General features: G+C 38.0%; 1 protein-coding gene across 1 annotated transcript; it reads left to right on the top strand.

Moving 5' to 3' along the window:
* The first annotated feature begins 8,313 nt into the window (after positions 1-8,313).
* Positions 8,314-21,520, top strand: LOC121946239 (transcriptional repressor scratch 1-like). Its single transcript, XM_042490736.1, has 2 exons — positions 8,314-8,511; positions 20,293-21,520. The coding sequence occupies exons 1-2, from the start codon at positions 8,397-8,399 to the stop codon at positions 21,015-21,017; spliced, it is 840 nt and encodes a 279-aa protein (XP_042346670.1). The 5' UTR covers positions 8,314-8,396; the 3' UTR covers positions 21,018-21,520.
* Positions 21,521-22,638: the final 1,118 nt, after the last annotated feature.

The raw sequence follows: 22,638 nt of genomic DNA, 5'->3' as shown, positions 1-22,638 counted from the left end.
GACATCAGATATTATAATTTGATTTTCCTGATGTAAAGGCACCTGCAGTTTTGTATCTCCTCTCCTCTCCTCTGTTTTGGGACACTCTATCCTGTGCTAATGTACGCTGCATTCTGTTTCACCGGTACAGCGGGAGTCATCAAAAACTGCAAAGAAACAGGCCACATTTCTCCCCTAGCCCAGCACTTCTGCATGTCTCTGCAAGTGTGCATGTGAGTGTGTGTGTGTGTGCGCGCGCGCATGCGTGTGTGTGTGCGTGTGTGTGTGTGTGTGTGTGCCTGATGAGAAGAGCTGCTCAGCAATATTTAGCGTTACTGCGACAGAACAGCTTTAGGACAGAACAGAACAAGGCTCACCTTCAGAAAAGGCGAAATGAGAGGCAGAGACACACGCAGAGAGAGAGACAGAAATATATTTTGACTTTTGATGCTCCTTTATGACACATTGTGCTTTAAGTAAGGGGAAAAATCTCAATGCCAAAACATTAAAATTTCCTTATGTGTACACTCAGAGAAAAGAGCTGTGAGAAATAAACTGCTATGACCTTAAATGACCAAAAACAAACAATCAATGTGGCCTTGAATTGTCCAAAAACAACAACAGGAATAACACCATTAATTGGAGTACTCACAATAATTTGTTACTTATCTGTATTACATATAAATCGTGACCTCAGTTTCTGCATCAGGGATTTTTTTTTTTCACTACGTGGTGCTGAAAATGCTCAAAAGCTGCAGATGAGTTAAGTAGCTCTTTGAGTCAGATGTTGTTGTGTGTGTGTTGTGTGTGTTGTTAAGGGTCAGGGGTGATGTGTCATAACGCTAAAAGCTCTGCATGTTATTCTAGGTAACCATCAGCCGTGTGTGTGTGTGTGTGTGTGTGTGTGTTTATATTAGGATGTAAAACAGCAGCTGCCGGCTTGTCACATGCACCATACACCATATACACACCCACATCCGCCTACACACACACACACACACACACACACACACACACACACGTACACAGACCAGCTGGGCAGCGGCTCCATGTTGGGTGTACAGCACATGTGTCGGCCTTCGACGTGGCACAGCATCAATTAAACCAAATAGGACATCTATCACAGCTAACCTCAGCGCAGCCTCTGACACACACACACACACACACACACACACACACACACACACACACACACACACACACACACACACACACACTCACACACAGGGGAAGCAAAAAAAACCTAATTTTCCTCAAACATGAGTATAATGTTACATTTCTGAAATAACAAGTGAATGCAACTTAATCTCAATACGTACAAAATCCAAAATCGACACTTAGACACTCGGTTCAGACATGAAAGAGCTCATTGAGAAAATCCTTAAACAGGGAAACAATACGAAAGAAACCTCTTTGGAGCAACAGAGATGGGATCCCTCTTCATATATAAACCATATCCACTCACTTATTACTATTCAATCTTCAGTTAAATAAATACACTCTTTAAAGTTAGTATTTGCATTTTGTTGCTGATTAAGTTTAAAGGGGACTAAATATGCTAGTTTTCAGGTTAATACTTATAGATTTCTACTGGAGCATATTTATATGCTTTCATGAAAAAGAAAAACATTATTTTCCTCATACTGTCTGTGGGAATATACCTGTATTCACCTTCTGTCTGACAGGCTTGGTTTTAGCACCTAACCACTCCAGGGTTTCCCACACATTCACTAATTTGTAACAGGCCACCACAAATACATTTTTGGAGCTGGACCGGTTATTAAGAGCACTATTGGAATATATATACAGTTTAGTGAGGAAACGGCGCAGCAGTGACATCCGGCGCATTGAAAGGTAAACTTAATTGTTCATTTATGATATGATCAGCTGTGAACAAATCAGCAAATCAATTATCCACCCCCTGAATGACAAACTGCTGCTGGGAAAGTGGAAAGCTCTGCCTGTTGTGCTGCCTTCGAGGACCCACAAAAAACTCTGATTTTAAAGAGGGGACATGGAATGACAAAAAGGGACACACAAGCATTTAAAAGATGCCAAAAAACAACCAAACCATCTCTCTTTACATAGAAAACAGTTGTTTGCTGCTATATTAATGCTCTGAATGTTGCACACAGAATTTTTAATATGAGGAGTAAAATGATAAATCACGTTCATAATTACATATACGTTTGTTTGTTGAAAAACTATCATAGTTGCAGTTTACATCTTGCAAAAAAAAACCAACCAAACAAACAAACCTAAATGTGTGTTTAACATCATTTTATAAATATGATGCCTGCGCTATTCTATCGAACTTTAACAAACTGACCAGAGTAAATGTTGGTACGTTTGTACCCGTGTTACCATGACTTTGGGTTGAGATTTGCTCACAAGACCTGCTGACTAAGTAAAAAAAATCTCTAATTTGTCCCAAAAAAAAACTGAAGTGCTGTAAGCAAAGTGTGAGGATGACACCAACAGAAGAACACCCTGAGGTTTTCAGTTTTGGCAGTAATTTACACTCATCTGAGCTTCAGCGAAATGTTGTCCCTTTCATCTTTAGAAATTACTCTCACACTTCCAATCCGATAGAGACCCAATGAGTGACTCGCTGTCTCTGCTGTTGGAAAACACAGTCGATCTAAGTTTGAAAAAACAGATGTCCGTGATGAAAAAAAATATCGATGTCCTTGTTTAGTCAAAATCAGAACATATAACAAGTGTGTACAAGTGTGCATGTTTTTTTTCTGTCCATACGTGTCCAGATGTTAGGCTGTGCGTGTGTTCACATGACCTCTAATGATGATGAAATATGTTGTAGGTTATTTCAGTCGACTGACAGTTGCTGTAGAGCTGGTTGTGTATTGTGTGTTTGTGTTAAGCAAGTTGTGCATGCGTGCACGACGTGTGTGTGTATGTGTGTTTAATTGGACCTCCCTGAGCCAGTCTCCAGGTGATAGAACTCATCTGCTCTTCCCCTGATTAAGGACAACAGATGGACTGGTATCACACACACACACACACACACGCACACACGCACACAATAGTTTCACAGTCATGAGTCATCATCAAACACATCGGACACACACATATTGTACAAGTCATGTGGCCTGTAATCAATACTAAATACAAACAGAGTGGAAATATATCTGGCCCTTAGATATCCATGCATCAAGCTCCAATGACCCAGAAAGTCTCAGTCAGTTCAGTCTTCATCACCACCACCCGCCTCATCATCATCGTTGTCAACAACAAAACTCATCCTTCCGCAACATTTCTCACGCAACATCTCTTCTTGTCCGTCTCCTGACAGAGATTACAAGCTCATTTAAGATTTTACATGTTTAATATTTAATTCTATTTTAACTACCAAATGTTGACTCACAAGCAGACTCAAACTGACAATCTCGGAACAAAATGTTTTTGAAGCACATAACCTTTACTGTGTTACTGAAAGTCAAAATTTATAGAAAGAAAGAAAGAAAGAAAGAAAAATCAGTCTCTCCTTCTATTCTTGATGGGAAATACTGACACACTGAATGTACTTTTATGACAGTGCATGCCACACCTTAGAGCCATAGAGATAAATACATAAATAAATGTTAAAAAATATGTAAATTGACATATAATGACATGTTTATGTATTTATTTTTGATACATGATTTTTTTCGTGACGACATTTAAAAATGTAATTATGAAGTAATTTACAGTGCAGATCACTGTTTAATATTCTACGTATTTTATTTATCCAAAATATTTTCCCCATATTGTCAATTTTTCCGCAGATTCTTAATAATTATCCAAGTTCAGGTCTTGACTTTCAACTTAACAACATAACCTCATACAACAGTTTGTATGAAAAAATTAACAATTTGGCGCTCCACAAATAATCAAAGGTACTTAACATGGGTTACATACTTAGTGTAAAGGTAAGTGGGTGAGGTTAAGGAATAAAAACACGGCTGGGCGTCATCCGGTTTGGGTGAGTAAAGATTCGTAGATTCGGCTTAGGCAAGCAAAGCTGCATTGTTTCAGGTATCAGAAAGGAAACACAGTTGGACATCTATAAGTTTAGGCAAGAAAAGTTACGTAGGTTAGGCTTAGGAAAAGATATGTGTTGGGTGTCTTTAAGCAAGAGACATAATGTGAGTTTTGTTTACACAAGTGAAGTTATGTAATTTAGGTTTAGGAATAAAACATGTTAGGTGTCTTAGTAAAGTTACATGTAATATAGGGAAGTAATGTTACGTAAGTTAGGTTAACACAAGTTAAGTTACGTATAGTTTAGGCAAGTCATGTGGTTTAGGTTTAGTAAAACAAACGTATTGGATGTCTTCAGGTTTAGGTAAGTAAAGTTACATATGTTGGGTTATGAAAAAGAAACGTGTAGGGCGTCTGTAGGTTTAGACAAGTAACGCTCCTTGGTTAGGTTTAGGCAAGTAAAGTTACATATAGTATAGGTAAGTAAAGTTATGTAAGTTAGGTTTATGCAAATAAAGTTACTTATAGTTTAGACAAGTACTGTTCCATAGGTTAGGTTTAGGTAAGTTAAGTTACATATAGTATAGGTAAGTAAGGTTATATGTTACGTCTAGGTAAGGAAACACGGTGAAAACGTGCCTTAAACTAACTCAAAGTTCACTTGGTTTCACAGTGTTTCAAACACCGGTTTAACTTCCGCCCATTCAACATTCTTATCAGGGGCCCATGTTGGTAGTAAATGGGCTGTAAAATGGGCCCTGTATGGGATTGTCCATTGGTTTCATAATGGCCCCATGCCAATTGCCCACATGGGTGTGTTTGGGTGAGGGTACGGGTGGGTAAAAATGGGTATGGGCACAAAATGTGCATCTCATCTGGGGCCTGCTTGGGTATATCCACCCATGTCGGCATGGGGCCATTATGAAACCTGTGGACTATCCAATATAGGGTCCATTTTTCAGTCCATTTATCATCCACATGGGCCCAAAATACAAATATTGGCTGGGCATTGTTCATGTGATGGCTGCCATTAAGGTTACATGAGTTAAGCACAAATTACTGGCTCATGATTATGACCCATTACTTTTTGTAGGAAAACGAACAAATACTGCATGAAAGCAGCTTGAACAAACAACTCAGTGAGACCAAGTTTCTCTAACAACCAACCTGATTAGCTCCAATAAACCCTGACGCAGAGCTGATGGGACAAACTCTCTCCGTACTGTGAATACTTGATCTTTAAGTGGTTTATCTCTGTAGATCTGACTCATCCGCTGAGCTTCCCCCTAACCTTTAACAGATGTTCAGCGACTTTCTAACAGCCCACAAACCTGAGTCAGTGTGTCTTACAGCGTACCTGCCTCATTAAAATACAGCAATACTTTTTAATCACAACTCAGTAATGTGTACTCTTACACCCTGGGACTAATTAAAACATATTTATACACTGTCATTCTGGGTCTCAAATGGATAGAGTTACAATATGAACTGCTTAAAAGCTGCCAGTGTTCATTTGTAAAGGTCCCTTGGCTCCAATATACATAAAGCTTGACAAAAAGGGTTTAGGATGGCCCGTAACTTTAATAATTAAGAAAACATAATGCTTTAACCTTTGAAATCTAAGCAAATTGGTTTGATTTCATTCAAAAATATGGGGAAAAGACAATGAACAACCACGGAAGAAATAATGCAAAAATCAGTAAGAAATTAGAAAAAAGTACAAGTAAGTTACCTACCTAAAACTAGTTTACAAAAAATAGAAAGTAAAAAATAAATTATTTAAAAAAGGGAAATTACCTGAAAAAAAGTGCCTAAAATGTACAATAATTTTGTAAAATTATTTAAAGTATGTAACCAAATTGGCTTAATTTCACTCAAAAAAGAAATGACCCAAAAATCAGCAAGAAATAAGTAAAAAGTACAGGAAAATTTACTCATGGTTCGAAGGTTTAAATACTTGTGAAAAGCGTCAAGAAAAGTGATGCTGCTCCGGGTTTCAAAGAGTTAATCAAACTTGAATTGTGACCTATGAAAGGCATATTTTCCTTTTCTTTTTTAACATTAAAGTGATTTCATTAAACTATACTTAAGAGACTGAGCGAGAGAGAGAACAAAAAGGGAGTGAAGCTGAATAAAGACAGCAGATGATTCATTCATCTCTCAAATTATCTTTGTTGTCGTTACATAATATCGACACAGAGCAGAGACAATCCTCGATCTTGCAGGAAAAAAGTTGCCAGTGAACCCAGTGTGACCCTGGAGCAGATATTACCCCACTCCCATATTAATCCGGCAGTCACAGTAAAACACTCCATTTGGTCTCCACTCATTTGCCTTCGGGGCCACATTAATGATAATTACGAGGCTCTCAGCATGCTAGTTAATAACCCCCCATATAATCCATGTCATCGTGGAAAAAAAGCAAAGATTGAATACGCTTAGTAGGTAATACAAGAAGAAGAAAACCAAAAAATAAGTAAATAGATTTTCAAAAAATCATGTACAATGGGACAATATTTCACCCTTTGAAACCTTTTCATGTGCTGCATTTCACATGCTGTCTAACCCTTTGAAACCACAGCAAATTTGGTTTGATTTTTTTCTAAAAACATGGGGAGAGGAGGGGGGTGCAAAATATACAGAAAACTATTTTTCTATTTTATTATTTTTTATTTTCATAACTATTAGAATTACATATTCAAAATTCTATTACAAAAATATATGTCCATACTTTTTTTCCTGTTTTCAGTTCTTTTGTAGGTCTATTCTTGTTCTTGCTTATTTTCAGGTTGTTTTTTTTAAAACTAATTTGTTGCTACTTTTTCGATATGTCTTACTAAGCTTTTGAAACGTAAGCAAATTGGCTTAATTTCTTCTCTTTTTTAAAAATAAAAACGTGGGAAGTAGGCAATAAGAAACGAAAGATATGACCCCAAAATGAGCAGGATAATAGTTAAAAAAAAAAAAACATAGAAATTGGTATAAAAACCATGAAAAATAATAAAAAAAAAACAAAGTTTAAAAAATTATAAACATATTTTAAACTTTGTTTTTTTTTTATTACTTTTCATGATTTTTATACCAAATTATAATTCCCTGTAGCTTTTCCCTTTTGTCTCGACATTTTCCCCCTAGCTTTTAAAAAAATAATATTGCAAATCTACAAATTTCCTCCAATCCGCGGAACAACTCTTACCAAGTTGCTCATTGCCTCCTTCCCATGTTTTTTCAAGAAATCAAACCAATTTGCTCGGGGTTTTAAATGGTTACATTTCATGTTGCATGCTGCCAGCTGAATCAAATCGATGAAAAAAATAAACAAAAAGAACATAACAATTTCCATTCTTATCTCCCCAAAACATGGCGCCTCTCTCTCTCTCTCTCTCTCACACACACACACACACACACACACACACACACACACACATAGAGACACGCTCAAAAAATGAAGAGAGAGGGAAAGAGGGAGAAGGAGAATGAAAGACAGAGAAAAGAAGAGAAAGAGGGGGGTGATAACAGCTTCAATAAATCATCCGGGCCAGTCGCCGCTCCCCGGGGATGTGGGATGGATTAAATTAAGCACTCCCTCTACCCCTGTGTCTATCCATCCCTCCACCCTCTCTCTCTCTCTCTCTCTCTCTCTCTCACTGCGCCGTATAAATGCCAACAGCTGATCGCGAGACGCCCACACTCACGGGAACACCTCGCGGACGCTGCAGAAAGAGAGACCGAGGGGAAGAGAGAGAGAGAAGAGAGAGGGATACAGAAAGAGAAAGAGGGGACGCTGTTGATGCATTCGGCCACGGGGAGTCTTATTGTGATGTTTTTTACCGGCCTGAGTCATTAACGGGAATTAAGGACTATTTCTGCGGCAAAGAGGGAAGAACGAGGCGTCCGACATTTTTTTCTGAAAATCTTCCTAAATCCCTTCTTTTTCCATCCTCTTATTTCTTCGCATCCCTCCCTCCTCCTCCTCCTCTTCTTCCTCCTCCTCCATCTCCTCTTGAAAGGGGCCCGAGAGCCACCGCACGCGCTGCAGGGTGCCTTCCACCGCCTGTTATTTTTGTTTTTCTTTATTTTTTTTGACTGCTCGCGAGCCTCTGCCCCCTTGGTCACCCGCCCGCAGAGTGCGCGAGGCACCCCCCGGAGGGAGCTGTCCGGTGCTGAAGTTGCATTTCTTACCCTCTCTCTCTGCACGAGGACCAAAGCAGGGAGACAGTCAGAAAGACGCACTCCGAAAAAGACACAATAACTATTTCACCGGATCAACTCACAGCTCGCGCGCTTCCTCCCGAGACAATCGTCCGCCGGTTCGCCCCGTCTTGTTGGTGTGTAACGGGCGAATCAGCACGCTGGCCAGGCCGTCGGCGAGCGGCCGTGTTTGTGAGTGTGTGTCGTTGTGTTTGTGAGTGTGTGTGTGTCGGTGTCGCACCACCATGCCAAGGTCTTTCCTGGTGAAAAAGGTGAAACTGGATGATTTCTCCACCGGAGCGGATTTGGAGAACGTCTACCGGCACCGGACAGACCTCAGCCTGCGGCTCCACGACAAAGGTAGGTCAGGCTGCCTCCACAGCGAGCACTAACTAACAGGTGTCTCAAACACAAGTCGGTCTGACACCGGAGGAGGAGGAGGAGGAGGAAGAGGAGGAGGAAGAGGAGGACAGGCAGGGAGCCTAACAAAGGCTTTTATTACACCATAAACTCACAAGCTGATCTTACTTGTAGTGCTTACTTATAAATCTGTATGATAAAGGTAATTAAATATAACAATATATCAGTTTTATTTATGTATATTTCAAATATTTCACCCAAAATGTTAAGTTTACGTACGTCTTTGTTGTATTTAGTTAATTTTGTGAAGTTGTTGCCACTTATAAACTTTTTCATTTTTAAGTGATAGCAACTTGAGTTTTTAAGTAAATCCAGTTAGTCGGACTTAAATGAACAGTTTAACACTGTTAAAATCTGAGAAGTTGATTTTACGTAAAATAATCTTGGAATCCAATACCTTGAAAAAGGAAAGTAAATACAGCTATAAATCTTAATTTATGTTTATGTTATATCTAAGTGATACGTTTACTTGAAATGTAGCTTTATGTACTCAATTTTGTGACGTTGTTGCAACTTAAAAATAACAAGTGAAATTACCTTGTTCTTTCGTGTTTGCAACTTAAGTAAACCAAGTTAGTTTGACTTAACTTGATCACGACGAAGAGGATTTTGTCTTCCAGTTCTGTTTTGTTAACATGTTTAAGAAAATACAAGTATGATTGATTAGTTTGCAACCAGCAGAAAACAGATAAATATCACACTAAACTTGGTTTTCTGCTAAAAGAGACACTGATTTGATTAAACTTGTAATTTTTAAGTTGCAACAACTTCACAAATTAACTGAAAGATAGCTGAATTGTAAGTAAACTTGTAAATTATAAAAAAAAGAAAACATAAGTTAAGACTAGTAGTTATGTATAGGCCTACTTGTGTTTTTCAAAGCAATCAGTTTCCTAGATTAAAAAAAAAGAAAAGTCAACTTGTCAGATTTTACAGTGAGAGGAGGAGGAGGAGGAAGAGGAGAAGAGGCAGGGACCATAGCAATGACGTTTTCAAAAATAAGGGTTTAGCTACACTGTAAACTTTCAAGCTGATCTTATTTTTATGAATCTACGAAAGCGGTTTGATGTAATAATGGTAAGTAAATAAATGAATTATAAAATAATAACTTTTAACTTATGTGTATTTCATACCCCATTGTTAATTTTACTCAAATTTTAGATGCATGTATTTAATTTTGTGAAGTTGTTGCAACTTAAAAATGACAAGAGCATAAACTTGTTCTTTATAAGTGATAGCAACTTAAGTTTTTTAGTAATTGAGTTAGTTGGATTTAACTGAACAGTTTTATGTATTTTGCAAGTTGGCTTAAGCTTTACTGACTATTGATATTTGTGATAAAACAGCATTACATGGAGTGTTGAAATCTTAAGTATTGCAAAGAGAAATATTTAGTCTGATTTGTTTTAAGATTTTTTGAATAAGGCTTTACAGTGGACTTGTTTTGATTGTATTATTTCATTTGTTTTGTACAAACAATAGTTTTGTCTCAAGAGATCAGAATGACATTTTCAATTGGAGAATAACAATTCTTTGTTGTGCTCACTTTATTTAATGCAATCATTTTCCTAAATACTACCAAGTTAACTTAACTGTTAAGTCAGACTAACTTGGTTTGATTAAGTTGCTGTCACTTAGAAAAAGCAAGTTTAGTTAAGACTTCACAGAATGAAGTACATCAACAACATTTTAAGTAAACCTAACAAATAGATATTAAGTAAACATTAACATAGGAATAGTTATATTTACCTTTTTCAATTGTTTTCCCAGATTTTTGTTGTAAAGTAAGATCAACTTGTCAGATTTTACAGTGAATGAGGTGGATTAACCTGTTGTTTCCTGGGGAATTCCCTGTGATTGTTCTTTTAAAATTGATTTGAGTTATGCAGACGGGCAACCCTTGAAACCTGAAGCAACATCACTTTTTGCTTGCTTTGCTGCTTTCGGACTCCTTTCACAAGTTCTTAAACCTTTGAACCCTGCGGAAATTGGTTTGACTTCTTTCAAAAAACAGGAAAAAGCAACATCGCACAAATTACAAGAAATGTCACAAAATTATATTTTTAAGCACTTTTTGATTTCTTTGTTATTTCTTTGTGTGTGTGTGTGTGTGTGTGTGTGTTTTGTTACAGGTAATTTTCTTGTACTTTGTGCTAATTTCTTGCTAATTTTTGGGTAATTTCATTGCTCATTGTCTTCAAATGTTTTTGAAAGAAATCCAGCCAATTTGCTAAGGTTTTCAAAGGGTTAAAAGGTAAAAATCAAACAGGGACTCGTGGTCTGTCAACAGTTGTCAATACTTGTAATAAGTGTTGCCTATTTCCATTTTGCATACCTGTTCTTGTAATATCTCTACTATTTATATACTACATCTAGAACAATGGTTCTCCCAACCTGTCTAGCCACATGATGCAGATATCTCTCTAGGTTCACACAAAAGAGAAATGACCACAGATTCAATTTTATTTCACACAATGTGAACATGTGGGCTTAGAACACAGTGAAATAAGACAGATTGCAAGAATAAAGAGCAATTACTTAGTAAATAAATAGCACTGCAACCATAAAAGTGTATATAATATTGCTCCAAGTTCAGTGACAAAAACGCTGCGAAGGCACAGCATGTTAAAGGTGTATTTAAATAATACTTTTCACACCCAAAGGCAACCCAGAGTGCTTTACAGATTAATCAAGTCAGAGTTCATTTTAGGCCAATCACAAGGCGTGCCCCATCGTGCTGCAGAAATAGCACTCTCAATTCAATTTCAATTTGATGTATAAAGTCCAATATCACAAATCATAATTAGTCTCTGAGGGCTTTACAACATATGACACCCCTCTGCCCCTGGACCCTCACAGAGGATAAGGAAAAACTCCCCACAAAAAAAAACTTTAATAGGGGAAAAATGGTAGAAACCTCAGGAAAAATAACTAATTGACCAAATAATACCAAGAACTGGGCAATGAAACAGTTTATGTGCTCTGAAAAAAAGTCTCACACACTACAGCAAAGAACGGCTCTTCTACAACATGTGGGTATTTTTACAAACTTGACTTCCACTCAATAGACGTGCGACCAACTTTTGAACCACCAGTTGGGAACCACTGGCTTAGAACAAAATAAAATGAGACATAATGTAAGAATAAAGTGTAATTACTTAAAACTTAGTAAATAAATAGCACTGCAATCCAAAAAATTTTATATTATTGCTTCAAGACCAGTGACAAAAATGGTGCAAAGACACAATATGTAAATAAGCCAAATAATACCAAGAACAGGGCAATACAATAGCTGCTGTACTTGGAAACAGCACTTCAAAATAAAAGCCCCTTTTTTAACAAACTTGACTTGTTCACCATCACTTGCAGTTCTTTTCAGACCCAATTTTGGACTGAGACCCACCAGTTGAGAACCAGTGATCTAGAATATCTGGAGCCTTTCCATTTCGGGACATATGACAGGGTTGTTGAGTCCCTATTGGCTGGCGTATTCCAGGCAGATACATCACCTATAATCATTGATTACAGAACAACTACAGACAGCACAGAGTGATCACACAGTTATTACCTTTCTGATGGGTAATAAAAGCTTCAAAGCAGCCCGCTGCAAAATAAGCTCTTCTACATGACTTCAAAACATAAATGAGATGCACTGAAGAACTGCCCCTCTAAATAACCACCACACACTGCTCAGTGACTGTTACCACTTAATCTAACACGTTATTTACCGCGAAGCTGAAGCAGGCTTGATCTTAAAGCCGGTTGTAGGAGTCGAGTTGCCACTGGAGCGCAAAGGTCACTTGAGAAATCAACTAAATCCAGCACGTCCCATGTTTCATTGATTTTGGCTCACAGTCAGCGGGGACTTTTACCCCCCCTACGCAGGCTAAGTAAGGTTAAAAGATAAAGACGGGACAGCGGTTATTAATATCTGGTCCACTTTCACTTGGTTTTGGGGAATTGGCAAAGTCAAAGTGATGTCCTTGTCTTATGTTGACATGCTTCTGCAAGCTCAGTGTGATGTTTAAGGTGATGCATGAAGCCAGCTCTCTTGTGTGTTAGTGGAGATGTTTTAAAATGAAAATAATCTGAAAAAATATTATGATACTTCATATTTGTTTAAAAAACTGTGTAGCATTGTCCATCAGTCGTCTCCAGGTGCAGCCTGATTAATCAGTGCTTAGTTATATTTTATGTAACAGTGCCTTGGCTGGTAACTTTTTTTCTGCACTGCATATAAAATGATCCTCATCACAGACTCATAGGCTACATTCTGCATCAGTGCATGGTGTCTGCAGGTCCTTTAAAAGTCTTTAAATGTCTTATGTCTTCAATTTTATAAATATTAGGCTTTAAGAGTCATGCCATTTTTTCATTTAAGTTTGTGAGTACTTGATTCCTTCAAATATTTTCTAATTTCATTTATCCATCTTATAATTTCTTTTTTCACCAAATGCTTTTTTTTGCATGAATCTCCACATTCATGATGTAACAAATCTTAACCTGAACCTAATACTGTCTTTTTACTTCACACTTAAAATTACCTGTTTGCCAAATGTATATTAACCCTTTGAAAACCCTGCAGTGACACATCACTTCTTGTGCTGCTTTCAGACCCCTTTGACAAGTATTTAAACCTTTGAACCCTCAGCACACTGGTGTGGTCATTAGAAAAAAGTTCATGAGCAACTTGATGAGCAACGTATCACAAATTGCAGGAATTAGTAGATTTAGAAAATAATTTTAAAAAAGCTAGGGAAAATGTTGAGGGGAAAAAAGCAAGGGAAAAACTATAGTTATAATTAACATAACTACATATTTATAATTATATCAATAATTATATCAATCAATCAATAATTAATCAATAATTTGAGCACTTTTTCCAGGTAATTTCCTTGCCTTTTTATTTTTTTTTTTGCTTTTTTTTTTTTTTAAATTTATGCATTTATACAAATTTCAAATAATTTTCTTTTACTTTTCATTAATTTCTTGATATTTTTGGGGTCCTCTGTGCTGTCATTGCTCTTTGCCTTCTTCCCATGTTTTTGAAAGAAAACAAGCCATTTTGTTCAGGCTTCAAAGTTAACTCACTTCAATAATCAATTTCCTACATAAAACCATATACACTACTACACTTATACCTGCAAGGCTTGAATTTATTTGTCCAAAATGAATTTGGTTACAAACGATCTTGAAAAGATTTTGGCGTCTGTTACCTATAAACACCCTGCACTGGTCCATGTCCATTTATGTCTGTCCCTTTTTTTGCAGCATCTGCAGATTTTTGAAACCTTGTCTAGACTGACGTTAGTGTTTTTTAAATAAATGCATTAGCTTTACATGGCTACAATAGCTGCTACATGCCTACATTGTTACAATATTACAAAAAAAGCATTTCTGACTTTTTATACCACTTTTACAGTCAGAGGTGAGCCACTAAATATAAAACTCTTTGAAAACTGAATGAATTGGCTTGATTTTTTTCAAAACCATGGGCAGAGGGCACTGAGCAACTTAATAAGAAAGTGTCCAAGAATTAGAAAGAAATTATTAAAAAAAGTAATAAGAAAATGACCTGAAAATAAGTCCCAAAAATAGAAAAGTTAAAAGAAAAAAAAAAACCTTAAAGCCTGAGTTGTTTATATGTTACAACAATATAGTTATAGTTAATAGTTATATGTAACAACAATTTTAAGTCCATGGTAAGAATTAAAAACAGTTTTCTGGACATTTCTTCCCTGATTACATCTAACCCACCCAGCTAATTCCCAGGTCATTTTTTGGTCACCTTTTACTTTTTTTTTTTTTTTTGCATTTTGCATTTTGCATTTTGCATTTTGCATTTTTCTGGGCATTTCTTGCTAAGTTGTTAATTATGTTTTCAAAAGAAATCAAAGCGATTTTCTCAGGTTTCAGAGGTTTAAATGCTTGTGAAAGGTGTCTGAACCATGATACAATGGCAGCTGAACAGAAGTCACATTTGTATTCTAGTGGCATCATTATGTTTGGACTGTCATGGTAAATATGGGTACTACTTTATCTTATAATAATAGTTTAGATTCACTCTTTAGGCATAACAAAGCGGGCCTCAGTGCAATAATCCTGCAGACAGCGTAATTCATTGTTTAGTGCTGCCTCTTTGCTCCTGAAGCTGTGAACTTCCCCACACCCTGTAACTGTGTGCGTCACATTTTACATGAGAAACCAGAGCGATGCCTTTGCCATGTAAATGAAGCCACTGCATTGCTTCCACCCCAGTGTCACTGACACGTTGTTGCACATCAACATGTGTATTCCGTGCGCAGTCTTGCCTGCATTGCCCCCCGCCCGCTCGTAAAGCAAAAAGCTGTCAGCGGTGTATTTATAATGTCGAGGTTAACAAGCCCTGCTCGGCTTGACACGCGATCTGCCACCTCAGCAGCGCCGTGCAACGCTGCCTGTCCCGGCCACCTTTTGTCTCCATCCCTAACATCTGATGGGAACAGCTTAAAGCAGCTTCTACATACAGTGCAGCAAAAGCTCTACCCACAACACCACGTTAGGAACAGCTCTCTGCTTCAATGAACCGGCTTTTGGAATAATTTATATCCCACCCGTGTTCTGTGCGTTGCGTGTGATGGGAGTGTGTATTCAGATGGGACGCTGTGGCAGATATGTAGTAGCTGTTATCGTATGCAGACAGATATGTGGTGTCACATAGAGTGTGCTGCTTCGGCATCTTACTCAAACAGCCTCTGAGACGCTGGATTAATAATAATAACATGCATTTCTTAAAGACGAAAAAGTAAAATACTATTTTTCCTCCAGGAAATCCATTATTTTGATGATACATATGGACCACATCTGTCTTATGTCCAACTGACCAAGTTTCCCCTTACATAATACACTCATTTAACCCTTCGAACACTGAAAATGATGAACAGAGAGAGAGAGAGATTTTTATCCAAAAAAAGGAATTTTATCCAAAAAAAGGAAAAATGTCCAGAATCAGAATTATATATTCAACACATATAACAGATTACATGATACTTTTTATTTTTAACATTTTTTACCCAGGTCATTTACTTGTTTGGTTTTTGTTTTTACTTTCCTTTTTTGTTTAATTTCAGGAGATTTTTTTTTAATAATTTTGTTGCTAATTTGTGGGTCATTTCTTAAGTTGTTCATTGTATTCTAGTTTTTGAAAGGAATCAAGCCAATTTGCTCAAGTTTCAAAGGGTTTACTGACACACTGGGAATGCATAAGGTGGTACATGTTTAGTAAAGAGAAAAGCTGAAAAAAAACGAACAAATTTTATACTTTTATTTATGCAGTTTCACAGGTTGTTTATGGACGCCAGTGCTCAGGGACACTTTGGTTTGCATTTATGCCACAGAGAGCCATCTGATGTGTTTATGCATGTGTGTATTCAACAAAATATGTTGCATAATCAAACAAAGCAGCAAATGAGCAGAAAACAACATGTGCAATGACACACGTAGATTTAAACAAAAAAAAAAAACCACGTATATGCTAGTTAGTATGTATTTATGTAATGAATCGACAGTCCTGTACTTTACGTGAGTATGCATTTCTATATTTAGACATGTGTGCATTTTCACATAATAACAATCAAACTGCAAAATACAGACCAAATGTAAAAGAATCAGCATTTTTACTGACATATCATGACAAAAATTCAGCAATATACCTCCTCAGTTCTCAAAGGTTGCAGTTTAAACACTTCCTCTGAGGAAGATAAATGCACACAGGCTGACCCTGAACTTGAGAAAGCTGATTTAGGCTGTGAAAATGAGCATCAGCACCATGGACAGATCCAGCGCGCTGCAGGTCGATGGGCGCAGTGACAGCGAGGCTGCTGCACACTGGATCTGTCCATGGTGCTGATGCTCATTTTCACAGCCTAAATCAGCTTTCTCAAGTTCAGGGTCAGCCTGTGTGCATTTATCTTCCTCAGAGGAAGTGTTTAAACTGCAACCTTTGAGAACTGAGGAGGTATATTGCTGAATTATCCCTGGACCGATACTGCAGGCTTTTTTTTCACACTCCATTACTGGCCACAGGTGTGCGGGACGGAGACAGATGTTCTGCCGCACAATCTGCCAATTAAGACGTTCGCATATGTTAAAAGTTATTCAAAGTAGTTACAGTTGCTGCAGCTTTACTGATTGTGAGTTGAGAATCATCCCTCACCACTTATGTAGGATAAATGGCACATGGCCAAAGTTACTGCAGTATTACTACAGGGCAGGTCCACACTAACAGGATTTTGACTACCACAGTATTCTGTGTACTTCTGCAACAGACAGGCAGCAGCTTGTCAAAGGTATACTATGCAGGATTTTTTTTTAAAAAAGCAATGTATATGTATAATATGTATAATGTATAAAAAAAAATGAATCATCAACTTTTTTGATAATTGAATAATCATAAAAAGGAAATCTTCATGCAAAAATTGTAGAAAATGTCAGTTGTATCCTCTCAAATAACCTGATCTCTTGTGAGTCTCTGTTTTACATCATATTTTGGGTTTGGACTGGCAAAACAAAACATTTAACCCTTTGAAACTTGAGCAAACTGGCTTTCAAAAACACGGGAAGAAAGCAAGGAGCAACTTGTGAAGAAATTACCTAAAATTGACAAACAAAAAAGCCAAAAGTAAAAAATACAAGAATTACCTTAAAATTAGCATAAAATATAAATAAAAATTCAGGGAGTGCTTAAAAAATAATAATTATGTAACATAATGTCAACATATAATTATGATGACTATAAACATTGCTTTCTAAACATTTTTTCCCAAGCTTATCTATAATAATTTTCGAAATCTACTAATTTCTTGAGATACTACTCTCCAAGTTGCCTTTTCCATGTTTTTTTTTTTAAGGAATCAAACCTATTTGCAGGGTTTAAATATTTTAAATACTTGTAAGTAGCATCTCAGGACAGCATTAAAGGGTTAAAGACATCACCTTCAACTTTGAGAAACTGGGATGGTCATTTTTTACAATTTTCTAACATTTTATAGAGCAAATTAATCAGTTAATCTCGACAATAATCAGCAGGTTAATTGATAATGAAATTATCATTAGTTGCAGCTCAAAGACTCATAAAAAAGCAATCTCTCTCAGTCATCAGTTATGACCCTGTAGAAGTGTATTTATCAGCAGAGCTCTGCACTCTGCCTGTATTTTCTTATTTTCGTCTTACTTTGCCATATTCAGGACGTCCCTGGGCAAAGCACAAAGATAAGGGTGGGATCGGATGAAAATAACTAAATAAATAAATAAACGTAAAACGAGCGCGGTGTAATGCCATGTGGAAAAAGCTGGTGCTGGCTTTCACTTTAACTAAAACACTGTTTAGAAATGGTAACCACCAATACCTGCATAGTGTACCTCCACTCTTTTAATGAGCACATTCAGAACTACGATGTAGAACCTTATGTGAAGTATAATTGAAACAAAAAACAAATATCTGCATGTGCACACTCCAGAGGAGGGCAGACTTTGTTTGTTGCGTGACACAGGTGTAATTGAGAGTGAAGTTCACTGTTCACCTCCATTTATGTTGATTTCTTTTGGTTGGATGACTGAACAATTTGAGTTATGCTTTAGAGAGATAACATTTGTTTGTGGCAGAATTTTTCAGGCCTGGGAAAGAAGGCAGAGTGTTATGTTTGGTGACTGAGCAGTAAGATAACTTGTATTTTGGACCGATCACTGCAATGATGTTGTTGTCTTGTAAAACTATGAGGGTTGGGCACATGTTTGTGTACATGACACAAAACAGTCAATAGTCAATCAATCAATTTAGAGTGAAAGGAGGACTATAACACGCAGTGGCTCTTAAAAACAGCATGATACAAAAATACTGTAGACGTGATCTTGTGGTTTAGATGCTCTGGAACTACAGCACATGTAAAATTTCAAATCTTACAGGGACTTTCTTGTTCTGCTGATGTTACCTTCATTGTTTCTCTGCTCTTGCAGTTCAAAGGAAAAATGCAACACTTACAGAACCGCGTCGGCCTGCCCTGCCCACATTTGTGTCCATCCATTGCACTTAGTGAACATCTTAATGGTGTTTCTACATACAACATAAAGTAACATGTTAGAAACCAGTTACTGGATGAATGAACACGCTGTTTGGAATATTCATGACAATCCATCGTCTCCCTGCTTTGTTTTATAATAAATGCACTCAAGTGCACAAACCGAGTTAAAAAACATCATGCAGCTGTATGAGGCGAGCTGCACATCACTAATGGTGGAGTTGTTTACATCACTGAGTAAGCACTTATTCAATCCCACCATTTCAGACTGTGTAATGCTGGTAAGTGTACTGAATGTCTGCATCAGTGTCTCTGTGAAGAATGATAAGCTTGAGAAGAGAAGACTATCTGATTTCACTCTGTTCTGCCTGTCCAGCTGGCTACAGCAGTTTAATGGCGTTAATCCAAACTTTTCCCCCTGTTGTGTCCCTGTTAGAGCGACATGTGCAGCCGAGAATGTCTATTACATTTCCTACTGCTATATGAACCGTGGGTCTTTGATTTAGTGGGGGAGAACTGTACGCCTGTGGCCCTCTGTGCCTCTTAAAGAGGCAGTTCACCTCAAGTCAAAAACACATATTTTCTTTCTTTCCTGTAGTGTTATTTATTAAGTGAGATTGTTTGCTGTATTTCAGAGTGTTGGAGATATCAGCTGTAAAGATGTCTGCCTTTTCTCCGATATAATGGATTTAGATGGCAGTCAGCCTGCTGACAATAGTCTTTGTCTTTCCTTTGTCTCATCGGAAATAAATCAGCTTCTTATTTGGAAATCACTTAATTGCGATCTGTTTCTCCTAACCCCCCCCCCCACACACACACACACCTCAGTAGAAACAAAAAGGCAAAAGAATAGGAGTACTTTTGCTGTGCTCATAGGCTTCTCTGAGGTTTCTCAACTCTGAGAACACTAAATATAGTTTGGGCTTTAATATGACCACGTAGACACATTTATGAAAAGAGCACCTTATTTTAGAAAAATAAAGATTACTGCAGTTAGAGGGGTAAAAGTGCATTTGAAGATCTTAAGTTAGGATCGGGCTGGGACAAGAGGAAGGCTTTTTCTCGGGAGCTGATTTTAAGAACTACGAGAAAATCGTCAAGATCTTATGCTAATGTTAAAACAAGCTCAGCTGTGTCTGGGAGGACAAGCTGGGAGAACAAGAAGAGATCATATTTTCAATTTCAATTTCATTTCAAAGAGAAGGTGTTGGACAGTGCTCACAACAAGGTCTGTGAATTATCTTGAGTAACCAGGTCATGATTTCTGCAAAGAGACATTGCTGTTGAGTTTTTCAAATGTATCTTTTATGCACTTGAAGCACCATAAGGCTGCGTGCCATCTAGTTCTATTATATTTATATATAACAGAGGGGAGATATCTCTATGGCCAATATCGCCAACACTCAGCAACTCGCACCATAATAGTCTAGGTTGATAAATAGCACTACACGTAAGAGGAAAAATATGTGTTTTTTGATTTGGGGGTGAAATGTTCCTTTAAGATAGTTAGCATATTTACTGTTTGTAAAGTCATGTCCCGGCTACATCAAGGACAAATACTTCAGTCCGAATCTGTATATCTATGATTCTCTTGTCATGCTTCAGTGTAAACTTGTCTTTAATTAAGTGCTCTTTAATCTAAAACTGTTTTCTTCTTTGTCAGCAGGTTACATCAGTGAGTACATCAGCCCTGTTGTGTACGATGGTGAGAGCGACAGTGGGATCAAGATACCCTCCCCCGACACCCTCTACGATGGTATCCACAGTGACTACGGGGCCCCTGACTCCGAGTCCCCCGACAGTCCTGGCTCGGAAATCACTGACGGTTATATCAACGGAGACGCTGCTGTGAGCGAGGGCTACACAGTTGACGCCTTCTTCATCACAGACGGCCGCTCGAGGAGGAAAGCTATCAGCAGTCCCAGGACCATCCAGAGGCACACCTGCAACGAATGCGGTAAAACCTACGCCACGTCTTCCAACCTGAGCCGGCACAAACAGACACACCGCTCGCTGGACAGCAAGCTGGCAAAGAAATGTCCGACCTGCGGTAAGGTGTACGTGTCCATGCCCGCCATGGCCATGCACCTGCTCACGCACGACCTCAAGCACAAGTGTGACGTGTGCGGGAAGGCGTTCAGTCGGCCCTGGCTTTTACAGGGCCACATGCGCTCCCACACGGGCGAGAAGCCGTTTGGATGTGCCCACTGCGGCAAGGCCTTCGCTGACCGCTCGAACCTGCGCGCTCACATGCAGACGCACTCGGCCTTCAAGCACTTCAAGTGTAAACGCTGCAACAAGACCTTCGCGCTCAAGAGTTACCTGAACAAGCACTACGAGTCTGCCTGCTTCAAAGGCCCCTTCTCTCCCCTCGGCCCCCTAGATGCATGACCCCCCTGCATAGATAAAACAGCGGACAAAACTGCAGACATAAATTACCATTATCCTTACAGAACGAACTGCAGACACAAACATCTATTTTTGGTCAGAATATGACCTTGCTTTCCCTCCTCCCGCTCTCTCACTTCCCCCCACCTTGCTTTCCCTCGGAGCCTATTCATGATGATGAAGATAGCACAATTTTTCTCCTTGAGATTTGCCCACTTAAGGATTTAACTGATCTACGCATGCACTTCCTCAAAAACTCTTCACCTCCTCTTCCTCCGTCGGTTCTGGATGGAGACAATAACACGGCTTCCTTCTGGCATCTAGATACAGTATGGCGTCAGGCATTTTGGGACAGTGATGATGACGACGACAAAGACGATAGCAAGCCTCTAGCTACTGGGTTCCTCCCTGCACTGAAACGCAGTGAAAGAGTTTTTCCTTCTGATTTTGTTTTTTGGGGGAATAATAGTAATAACAATAGTAATAATAATGATAATAATAATGTTCTGCTGCACCAAGTGACCATATTCTCTCCACTACTGAGGTAAAAACAATATTTTAATTATTTATTTAAAATAATAATTTATTTATTTATTTTAGCATTTTTTTTCTTTTTTATTTATCTCTTTATACTTGATTTGATAACAGCAAAATGTTATTTGTTGCACCTTAATTTCTGTACATGTACGTAGGATATTTGCCAACCTCTTTCTATCACTACAGGCCAAAGCATATGTCACTTTTTTGAGTAGTATTTTTCCTATTATGTTGTTTACCTTTTTCTTATTAACGTTATTGCATGCAAAAAAAAAAAATAATAATAATGATAATAACGAAATCTATGCCAACATCATAAAAAGCTTATGATTTTTTGCCAAATTCCTATAGATAGAACCTGAGGGCAATATTTTTCTCTTGGAGCCTCCGTAGGACTCTTTAAAAGCAATAATCACCTAATGCATGGTATTTTACGATGAAGTATTACCTACTACTGTATAGCAGTTTAAAAATCAGGTATGTTTTACTTCACCTATAGTCATAAACAGAAAAATACTAATATTACAGACATCAGGGAACATGCCAATGTAGTGTTAGAGTAACAAAAAGAAAAGTCCTGTCTTTCCTCTCTTGTTATGCACTGCCTGCCTCTTAGTGAGTAGAACTAATGTAGGATGTAGGCTAGAGAGGCTGGGATCAGCTGCCTGCTGGGTGTGAGGCCTATTGTAGGATAACTATAACCCTGACAGACCTGTGCTACGCTAAGGCTAGCATGAAATAAGCCTGCTTACAATAACCGGGGGAGGCCTAATTATGGATTAGGCCTCTCAACATCTTGCTCAGATTGGATCATTCATGACAGTTCAATAGTTTATGAAAGCTTCTGGGATGTTAAAATGGCACCCTGTCTACACGTATACAGATATTTTTGTAAATGGATATTTTCCTCAATGTTTTGGCCTCTCGTCTACACAAAAACTGAGTTTTAGGTAAATAAAATGAATATTTTCGAGATTTTTCAAAACTTTGGTTTCTGTTTATCTATGTGGACGTGTAAAAGCAACATGTTCTCATCCAAAGTCGTCACCTCCACGTCCACATATTAAACTCTAGGTATCCTTCTGCA

This window comes from Plectropomus leopardus, chromosome 7 (genome assembly GCF_008729295.1).
Source record: "Plectropomus leopardus isolate mb chromosome 7, YSFRI_Pleo_2.0, whole genome shotgun sequence".
Classification (NCBI taxonomy): Eukaryota; Metazoa; Chordata; class Actinopteri; order Perciformes; family Serranidae; genus Plectropomus; species Plectropomus leopardus.
The sequence above is the reverse complement of the archived record's forward strand: the minus strand, read 5'-3'. Positions and strand labels throughout refer to the sequence as shown.